Source organism: Populus alba, chromosome 5 (assembly GCF_005239225.2).
Source record: "Populus alba chromosome 5, ASM523922v2, whole genome shotgun sequence".
Lineage (NCBI taxonomy): Eukaryota > Viridiplantae > Streptophyta > Magnoliopsida > Malpighiales > Salicaceae > Populus > Populus alba.
Window position 1 is genome coordinate 8,436,304 of NC_133288.1, and position 10,845 is coordinate 8,447,148.

A 10,845-nucleotide genomic window follows, 5' to 3' on the forward strand; every position below is an offset into this window, starting at 1 on the left:
GCATGATTCTCTTTTAAGTACTTTGGCCTTTGCTTTTTCACTCCCTGATTTTGTAATTTTTCTTGTTATTTTAGGATAATTATAATTATTTTTTATTTTAAAATATATTAAAATAATATTTTTTATTTTTAAAAATTATTTTTAAAATTAGAATGTTAAACTATCTAAAAATATTAAAAAAATATTTTTAAAACATAAAAATATATAAAATTTTAGTGTTGTCTCCCACACTTCTGCTCTACCAGGGCATAAGTTCTTGGATGTTGGCTGGCTCTGTCCACTACCAAAATCCAAACAATTTTTTGAATATGTAATTGAAGGTATTTACAATAACCGAGTTTAGCAAATCCAATGGTTTAGTTAAGCTGGGGGCAGAGATTTAGTGAAAATTACTTCATGATAATTTTATTTTTATTTTAGGCAAAAATCTAAAGGGCGAGTCATTAAAATATATATTTATTAAACTCCATTTAATAATTGTTAAACTGAGTTTAAAAAATAATCCAATAAAAAAGAAAGTTATGAATTAAATAATTTAAATCATTTCATTTTATATTGTAACTTTTTAAGTGTTCATATTAAATCATATCATAAAAATTGAATGATAACATTAAATGACATTAATTGGTTATCTGAAGGCACTAATCAACTAACCATCTATTTTAAGGGTTCAAGCATGGTTGTTAAAAATATTTTTTTTGACACGATAAAAATACCACAATGTAAACTTGAATTATAAAATTATAAATATTTTGTTAGTTAATTATGTATTGACAATTTCAGTTAAGTAGTAAATAACAATATAATACAATAAAAATAAATAATAAAAAAATTCAAGCACCTTTATCTAATTATATATTAATAATTTCTAATAAATAACATTATAACACAATTAAAACAAAAATAAAATAAATAATAAAAAAATTCAAGCATTTTAAAATATATATATATATAAAGCAAAAAATAACAAGGTAATCGGTTGATTGAATTTCTAGATAATCCAGAACCAATTGATCAATTATTCATATAAAATCAAAAAAACCACTCATCTTACATAGCATTTATACTTCCTATAAATCTTCTTAGGTATAATGACTTGGGCAATGAAGCAATGAATTGAATACATTTAGCTAATTTTTTTCTTCATAAAACTAAATAAATTATTTCATTGAGTAGTTTTTCTTCAAGAAACTATATAAAGTATTTGGAGTCATTTATATACTAATAAAAACTAAGTTTATTCTCTAAAAAATATTAAAAAGTATTTACACCAGTGCATTCAAATAAAATTATATTTACAATCATAATCATAATTTTGATAAAATAATCCAGTAAACATAAGATTTATAATAAAAATAAATAAATAAATTAGGTCATTAAAAGGGACATTAGTTAGTTTTCTTGGTGGGAGTAAGAATCCTAGGTTTTAACCTTTCTGTCTTGTATCACTAAAATCCATGAAGACCAACACCTCTTCCTTTTGGACTCTTCATCTACCACAAATTGACACTAATCTCCATGATTACTTCACAAAATTACACATTACCCCTGTGAAGTTACATTCTCCAAAATGCCCACGCTCAATCCCCATAAGCTCATGAAAACCTCACCAAAACTACCGTGGATGCATGCTGGAAAAGTGGCAAAAGAAGTTCAGGGAGAAGTATTTTAGACCTTGGAATGATACAGAATTTAACGAAAATGCCATTAGACTGCCTCGATTGAAGAGCTTGGACCGCTGGCGCTGGAACCGTTGGTCTTTCATGAGATTTTGGAAGTTCTCATGTTCTTGTCTTGTAGCAAAAAGCTTTGATTCGAACAGAGACGGGCATGGAAGTGTCCAGGCCCCATTAAAGACTTGAGCAGAGCTTATGATATATTATGGAGCTCTGCCTAGCCCAAGAAACAAAACAGAACCAGCATGCCGAAGCTCCATTCCAGCACTCTTCACCCTTTTTTACCCGAGCATGATCATGATGTTAGCAGACAAGTGGTGTCTTCTCCGTTGAGCTATTGAGATCGAGCCATATGCCAAGACTCGATTCTTTCGCAAAGCCACATACGTCAATGGATTGGAGAACATAGATAATGCACGAGGAAAATTAAATGATTATTGAAAATAAAGAGATTTTAACTTGGAGAACATAGATAATGCACGAGGAAAATTAAATGATTATTGAAAATAAAGAGATTTTAACTTCTTACAATCAAAGTCTTGTCATCAAGTGCTGCATCCGACAATGATCTCGAGCTCTGATCAGATCAGCACTTTTCATGCAATGCAACAAAATGGAGGCTTTGCTTTTCCAAACACTTTTAATGCAATCGTCCCTTGTGTTTCTGAATTCGCATTCAAGTTCAGGAAATCATAACGCGTCCAGTAGACCACCTGATATGCTACCGCGTATCCAACGCTCAGTGCAGAAAATTGCTGCAGGATGATTGGAAGCAGCATCAGAAGTTGACTGGTGGAGTTATCTGAGGGAATTCCTTGTTCATCTGGATACATCTCCAGAAAGAGCTGTCGAGAAACGAAACCAGTAGCCAAGCATAGAACTCTCAGTCAACAGAGTATAAAATGAAAACTTACTGCCACAAGCAAATGATATCTGATGCGTAAGCAAAGGAGATCAAGACATAACATATACAGATTGATGAAGCAACAGCATGCACTTCGAAAAATTGGAGTCCATTTTCCTCTTGCAAGATGTTGAACGGTGCTTGTGAGGGGAAAAAGCCGGTGGTGGGAGAACATTACGGTGACAGCATGTAGAAATCAAGAGTTTTGGCATGATGGATCGTGAAGCGTTATGATAGAGAAACTAAAGATGAAATACCTCCACAGATTCATCTAGAATATTGTTGTATAGCAGTACAGACTTCCATTAGGCATGGAAGCCAAGCTAACAGTAGAATTAAACTGACCCTGAAACAAAACGAGATGGCATCAACTGTAAAATTAATATCAACTGAAATGCTCGCACATCTATATCACCTCATCTTGGGTTTCATACATCCAAAACCCACATCATCTCTTGTTCGATCAATAAAAACAGATGTATCATGCACAGGTTTCTAGTTTTAACAACTCTTCCCAACAGCCTAAACTTTTTCTTCTTGGATAGATTAATTAAGGTGAGCTACAATGGATAATGGAACTATCAGATTTATGCAGGGACTGAGGCTGGTTTGTAACCTGAGCGTTAGGGATTGACTCAACTGACGATGCTGATACAAAAATGAAAAAAGAAGCAGAGGTGATCGATGTCTAACAGCTGATAATTGAACAAAAGAGACTTTTCAAGTGTAGTGACAAGTACACTTGAAATGGAACGATCGAGTGCTACTCACTTCATTCCATCTCTTCTTCCTCTACTGCATAAACTCTCCCCACTAATCCTAGCTAGCGAGCTTTCTCTTATTAACATTAAACACATTACTAGTGAAGGGCCTAGCTTGGACCTACTTCTCCTTACTAATACGAGCCTCGTAATACAAAAATTCAAAACCCATAAGTTAATTTGCACACAATTCTAAAAAGCTAAAAAAAAGCTAAAATTTCCTTAGTACCAATATTATTAGAATTCAAACCCCCATCTAAAATTAATTAATCATAAATAAAAAGTATAAAAAAAAAACATTATAAAAACAGTTACTCATTAAAAAGTCAATTTTAGTTCTTTCAAAAACTAAAAAATATGAGTTTTCCTCACACACATAAACACAAATATTATTTTGAAATCAAATTCTATGTGTGAAAGTTTGTTTTTACTCTTGGTTCTTGTAGAACTACTCTTGTTTAAGAATTAATCAAGTTTCGTTTCATTTTCTATACTTCTCGTTTGTGTTTCTTTATAGACATTCGATGGGGGTTTGGTCTCTATAATCTTAGTGTTTTAGTACAGGTTATTGCTGTATCAAACTCAATCGCAAGCCTGAATTTAGTTTTCTTGAAAAATTGTTAATTTAATTATGAATTTCTGGATCTTTACATCTACAAGGTTCGCATCAATTGGTATTAGAGTAAAACTCGAAAATCAATATATATCGCTTTATCTTTTATTTTTCATGTTATTTCACTGTTGTCTTTATCTAGCACCTAGTTACAACAAAAGTAAAAATATATATATATCAAAGAAATTGCAGAGTTGAGTTAATATATATTTCTTCCAAAAATAAGTTAACATCCAAACAAAGTGATGGTTAGAGGTTGTATTCTTTTAAGAAGAGCGGAGATTATGTAATCTAAACTATATCAAATGATCAAATTACATGCGCTGTTTGGATCTATTACAATGTCAAAAACTAAGAAAGTTAAAGAGACATTCAATGGGTTAATTTAATATATTTGAGCTTTATTTTCTAAAAAACTTTTGGATTCAACTTATTTTCCTGCTTATATGTGGATTGGATTTATTTTTTCTAATGTTAGTTTTATGTTAACAATTATAATTTTTAATTTGACCATTAGATTAGACAGAAACTTTATAAAAAGTGTTTAGAGGTCTTGTTTTATATTATGTTAAATTTTCAAGTCAATTGGACATCGGGAAGATCATAAGATGAAGTCCAGAATATAATGTGCGGAAATTGCATTAATTTCCTATTTTATTTAATATTTTTATTTTTATTTTATTTAGAACTCTTTTACTATTTTTCTAGCAATGCTTAGGGTGTTTTTACCTAATTTAAGTAGGATTTTTTAGCTTGAATTTAGATTTTAAAAAAATAATTAAATAAATAAGAGATATATTGATTATTCAGAAATAACACTTGTGTGAGAAAGTTTGCTGTCACTCTTAATTTCCAATGGAACTATTTTTATTTATAAAAAATTTAATCAAGTTTTGTGACATCTTTTATACTTCTCACTCATGGTTTTTATAGGTATTAGATGAGGATTCAGTTTCTATAATTTTAGTATCTCAATATAGATTATTGTTATATTAAATTCAATAATAAACCTGAATTTAGCTTTTCTTGGAAATAGTTGATTTAACTCTAGGTTTTCAAATCTTTATATTTAAGAGTTTTGCATCACTTCAACTCCTCTTGTGGATGTTTCATTACTTGTGTAATTCTAGCTATTATCTTTTCCATCTTGAATGCCCTATGACTTGCATTCTTCCTCGCAATCTTCTCTATTTCTATAATTGATCTGCATGCTGTTCTATCTTTTGTTTCTCGGTTTTCATCCCAAGCAGAATCTGTAAAGCATTGGCTGGATATTATCCTAAACCTCAAAAACCTTCTGGCTGAAGAGGGTACCCTCAGGACTTCATAGGATAAGTAGAAACAGCATCAAAAGCTTCAAAAGTCACAACCATTTTTGGATAAATTCCTACTAGCTGTCTTTCCAACTTCTCACAGTTATTTCTAAATGCACCATTTATTTTGAACTCTTTCCAAAGGAGTACACATAAATCTAGGAATGGGTGGAGCAAGGAGAAGGCCTCCCTTATATTTTTCATGTAAATTTTGTATGATTATTTATGTTGCAAAAGTTAAAAGTGCATAGTCCTAACATATGGTCAACAGTAGAATCAGAAAGTAGGTACAGAAATGAAACTATATGCCCATCTTACATCGAGGGGGGTGTAAAACCAGAAAAGTTGACATACCTGGCTTCAAGGAGCTTCTTGTGGTGCATATCCCTCCGGCCACCTTTCATTTAACATCTCTAATGCTCAAAAAGTTAAAACTTTCAAGCAGAAGATGTGGCGGAGAGGCTGACAGTGTGATCAGTGTAAAGGATGGATCCAGAACCAGCTTCTTCTGGCTACATATGTCCTGATCAGAAGGCAATCGTACACCTTTGTAACTCCCGCTATCCAGAAAAATGAAATAAAAGAAAAGATAATTCATCTGAACCTTACAGCTTGGCTATATTCATTTGCTATCCATGTAACAAATTATAAGCGTATTCTAGCACCTTTTCCATAAGCATCGCCATCACCGGCATTCGCAAAACCTGTATCACAGAAGTTTCAGGTGCAGGTGAGCGTATTGACTTGACAGAGTAGCAACTGTTTATGTCCACTTTATAACAAGTTTTATGGCCTCACAGGTAAGCATTATTTGCAAATTTGTTAAGATCCCGCTAAACACAAGGAAAAAATAACACAAGCAGACGTGACCATTCTCATGAAAATCAAGCAACACTCAAGTATCTAAGCAGAATAGATCAGACAGTGTCAGTCCCATTTAGGAGCAATGTTATTTGCACAACACATGGACAGCAACGGAAACGTTAGATTCTCAGTAGTCAAAAGAGAACTAGAACCGAAGACGTCTTTTCCATTACATCTTTAGTCCAGAGCAAATCTCGACAAGCCTCCATGTCCTCTTGATCATAATCCTGCAGACAAGCAGAGATGAACAAAATCAAGTAAACTTCAGACCAATCACGGGAAAAGACGCACAAAAACAATAATATTACTCTCTTCAACTGATACAGCAGGGTGACAGCAGTCTGTACGATTTAATATCTGGAGGCGACCACATTTTCGACAAGTTGTCAACAAACGGCCTCTCCAAATCCTCCTCTGAAATCTTCGCCTTCCCTTCCTCTCATCATTCTCATTCCCATTTCCATCCCCATCCCCAGCTTGAAAAAACTCATCAACTGATTCTTTTCCATCAGAGTCAAACTCTTATCCTTAATTATGGCAGCTCTAGAATCAGGAACGTTCCCTAACTTTCCATTTCCATCACCAACAGAACTGGCATCAACACTATTGAACTCCACATACTGACTTGCTTCTGATTTTAACACAAGATCAATTGATTTTTCTGCGCAAAATAATGTCCTCAGCCCACATTAATCCAAATTAAACTTGCGCGAGTTTTTTTTTTTTTTTTTTGCAACAATTCGGGACAAAAACATAAAACAAGACCCTATTTCCAACACAAATTCTCCCAACTTGGGTTTTAACGCTGTAAATCTTGATTTGAGAGAGATGGGTTCTATAGGCAATTTCGCGTGTTCTTGTTGCGTTAGGATTTTAGTTTCACTTTGAAAGATGTTTGATTTTGTAGTCTTTTGTTTTGAAGGTTTTACCGTGACTTTCTTAGCGGCCAAAGCCTAAATTGCCCGCACAGTTTTCATTTCGAACATTTTAGCCTTTTTACTAAAATTGTGGTTTCACCACTCCTAACCCTTCCAATTTGTGGCTATCTAGTAGCAAAGGGACGAACAGGGTCCAAAATTATATCAGTAGCGTACGGGCTTCGTATAAATTGGGATTCGGCAGCTAAAACAGCGATAGCTCAATTATGATAGGTACTCCTCATGAAGAATTTCAAGTTCGAAACTTCTAAATAAAAAATGCTGTACAAAATTAAATTTAAATGGATTTAATAGCATAGAAGAACGCACAAAAAAAAATGGAAAGGAAAAGGAAATACCTACCTTCTTTCCGAGGAAAATCGAAGCAATACATTAATCCGAGCAATTTATGTGGAGGCTAATGCAAATCCCATAATTAGAATCCACAGGTATCATTTTCCATCAACAGTAACTTTTTTCACACAACATTATCCTCCATTCATGGGGCAAATTCTAATGCTCGGTTCTATTACATATAAATCATGGCGCCAGGCTGTTGCCTTTCTTAGAGGCTATATTTTACCCTTGAAGAGTTCGAGCACGCTATTGATGCATGCATGCAAGGCATTCATTCTACACTGCTAGAAGCCGATGCTAATCTTGCTGAAAGAATTACTGCCGAGCAACACTCACAGACTGATGTTGATAACGTAAAGTTAAAAGACACATACAAGTTCTAGCAAGTGCAGGGAAGAAAATGCAGAAACTTCTATGGATTAGGGAAAAGCTAGCTACAGCTAGAAAAATTGATTAGTGAATAAGTAATAACTAAGAACATCTTATTAATTATTATTTTAACTCATTTTTAATATAAAAAATATGAGTAGAAAAAAAAAAATTCTACATCAAAATATTCTTATCACTTTTGTACATCATGATTTCATTCTCTCTTTTCTTTTTGTGCATCTCTGATAGGGTATCTTTAGTCAACTCCCTGAGCACTACACATTGTATAAAATTTGTTGTATCCAAGAGTAAATAAAACCATGCTCCAAAAACTAATTAGTCTTCATAATCCACTATTTCCATGCAAACAATTAAGTACCTGAACCAGAAAACTGGGAACAAATTTGACCTATGGCAGAATGACACTAAACATAACATCTTCACAAGAAGCAAAATTTAGATCATTAAAAAGACAGGTATCTCGTATCTGAGCATTATAAGCATATAACAATAACCACATTGAACTTTATTTGAGTCAGATGTGAACTAAACAGATGGCCAGAATACAAACAGTAAACCTAAGGTCGGCTTTAAATCCCATGCCAGTCGGCTTCTTTTCACTGCCTTGATCTCGACTCTGCCCGTCTAGCTTCATCTTGTGTTGAAGGAAACAGCTCAACATACCTCGATCCAATTGTCATCTTGTCCTTGCTCATAGCTCTTTTGGCCTCCTCAGCAGAAATGAACTCTACATATGCCTCTCCAGTAGCTTTCCCATCTGGGCGGCATGCAATGTGTATCCTTTCATCAATGAGCTTAAAGTCTTTGAAGAATTCAATTATTTCAGCTTTTTTTGCAGAAAAGGGGAGACCCCGCATCTTCAAGATCTCTGTGTATTCCATTTGATCCTTATCACTGAACCTCTTTGCTCTAGATGGAGGAGGACTTCCATGGTAATCATTGTCATAGATTCCTTCATAATTCACCTCCGCAGCAACAGCGTTGTAATAATCCTGCCTCTTGCACCTAAAAACTTCCACATACCTCCGTCCCATGTTTTGTCGATCCCTCTGTAAAGCAAACTCAACCTGCATAGGTCCAGCAAAGACAACAAAAGCTTCTCCAGTGAACCGCCCACTCTTGTTGACCAGCAAGACATCCACAATATCCAATCCAGCAAAGAACTTGAGAATCTCAACATCTGAGCAGTTGAAAGGAAGCCCCCTCAGACGAACCACAGGAAAGGGTGGGGGCTGAAATCCACCACCGTATCCATAAGGTTGAAAGCCACTCGCACCACTGCTCACTGCGAAGTAGGGATTTGATTCCATCATTCTTTGTCTCTTTGAGCCGACCTCGTACCCATCCGAAACCCCCCCGCTTCCCAACATTGCCCTTCAATTATCCAAACCCAAAAAGAAAAAAAGGAAAAAATCCCCACTAAACCTGTTAATAAAACCAATCCCAACCCACACTTCCCTGACACCCAAATATTCCTAAAACTTTAACTCTTAAACAAAATGCACCGTATTTAACACCATCCATCCTAAAAATAGAGCTACACATAAACCCCGAATGCAAAAGCAAATTTTATAATCACAAATTGCAGTAAAAACATTTAAACTAACTAATGCAACAGGCAACAGGAAGGAGTTAACATACAAAAACAAAACAGTGACCACATCCTTAAGGCTTAGTTCATATAAGACACTAACTCACAAAGACACTCTCAGCTTTTGGTCATATAAAACATAATAACTTAATTAGATAGAGGTTTCAAAATAAACGCATTAAATATCACCTTTTCAATACTATTCTCATCTCTATAGCCAACCTTAATGCTTAAAACAAATTCTTTCTTCAAGAAACACAAACCCTTCAGTTTATTATCTTTCTCTTTCTTTTCCTTGTATTGAAAAATTACAAAACCCTTATCAACGACAGCAAATCAATGACTTATTTAAAAGTTTTCCGTAACTTATTTCCCAATTCAGTTAATTATTATTAAACCTAAATTCAACGCCAAACAGCACATGCCAGTAATCAATGGTACCACACTTTAAATCTCGATTTTTCCTTCTGATTCCTAATATTCCACAAAAATAAAACCACTATTGATACATTCAAAGCAACAAAAACACTAAACTTTCAAGAAATCAACACACACCATCAGCAAATTCCACAACACTGTTTTCTTATCCTTAATTACATATTCCAAATATCATAAAGACAAGCAACAGAATCAATAAGAAAGCAAAAAACGCTTAACTTATACATACCCTCTGGATCCGTACATGGTTTCCGAGTCTTTGAAATCCTTACAGGTCTTGAAAATTTGAGTCTGTAGAATGAATTTACTTGTCTGTGCCAGAATTGAAAACCCCTAATTCGAGTTTTGCGAAAGAGAGGAGAAAAGAGATCAAGAACCCTAGATAGGGTCAAAAAAGTGATAGCCTTCGATGATCTGTTTAGTGTCTTTTAATTTTCTGCTTCGGCTATGGCTTTATTAAGTACTATGGTAAGTTTATGCATTTACTGAAATGCCCTTGGGATTTCCACGGGCAATAAAGTGGACTACTAGGACCACGGACTGTTGCTTTTGTGTATTAATTTTATTTTTTTTAAATCAATTTTTTTATTTGTTTATATAATATGTTGATGTTAAAAATAAATTTTAAAAAATAAAAATATATTATTATAATTTATTTTTAAATAATAAATACTTTAAAAAGTAATTACCACCACAATATCAAACAGGTTTTTACACCATAGTTATCTAAAACGATCCACTTTAAAAATTAAATTCGATAATTTTATTGAAATGAAAAACCAGATCCATGTTGGATTTGACACTAGATTGGTTAAGATATCATCCCTTTCAATTCATCTACTTAAATCAGGTTTTAGTAATTAGATTAATTTAGCTCAACCTAATATAAACTAAACAAATTAATTATGATAATTTCTCCTTAAAAAAGATTATATTTGAGAATGTATAAAATATTTTTTAGTTTATCTAAGATTATGAATCTTTTTTTATTGCTTAAATATCATTATCGCACGCAATATCG

The 10,845-nt window shown here is 33.5% G+C and overlaps 1 protein-coding gene across 3 annotated transcripts; it reads right to left on the bottom strand.

Moving 5' to 3' along the window:
• Window positions 1–8,213: 8,213 nt before the first annotated feature.
• Window positions 8,214–10,248, bottom strand: LOC118029946 (uncharacterized). Of its 3 annotated transcripts, none has more exons than XM_035033943.2 (2): window positions 10,054–10,248; window positions 8,214–9,080 (listed from the first exon to the last, which is right to left on the bottom strand). In XM_035033943.2, exon 2 carries the CDS (start codon window positions 8,866–8,868, stop codon window positions 8,392–8,394), a length of 477 nt encoding a protein of 158 aa, XP_034889834.1. In that variant the 5' UTR covers window positions 8,869–9,080; window positions 10,054–10,248; the 3' UTR covers window positions 8,214–8,391. The 3 variants fall into 3 exon arrangements, with proteins under 3 accessions (XP_034889834.1, XP_034889833.1, XP_073265675.1); XM_035033942.2 differs by having other exon boundaries at window positions 8,214–9,169; XM_073409574.1 differs by having other exon boundaries at window positions 8,214–9,332.
• Between the last annotated feature and the right edge of the window lie 597 nt (window positions 10,249–10,845).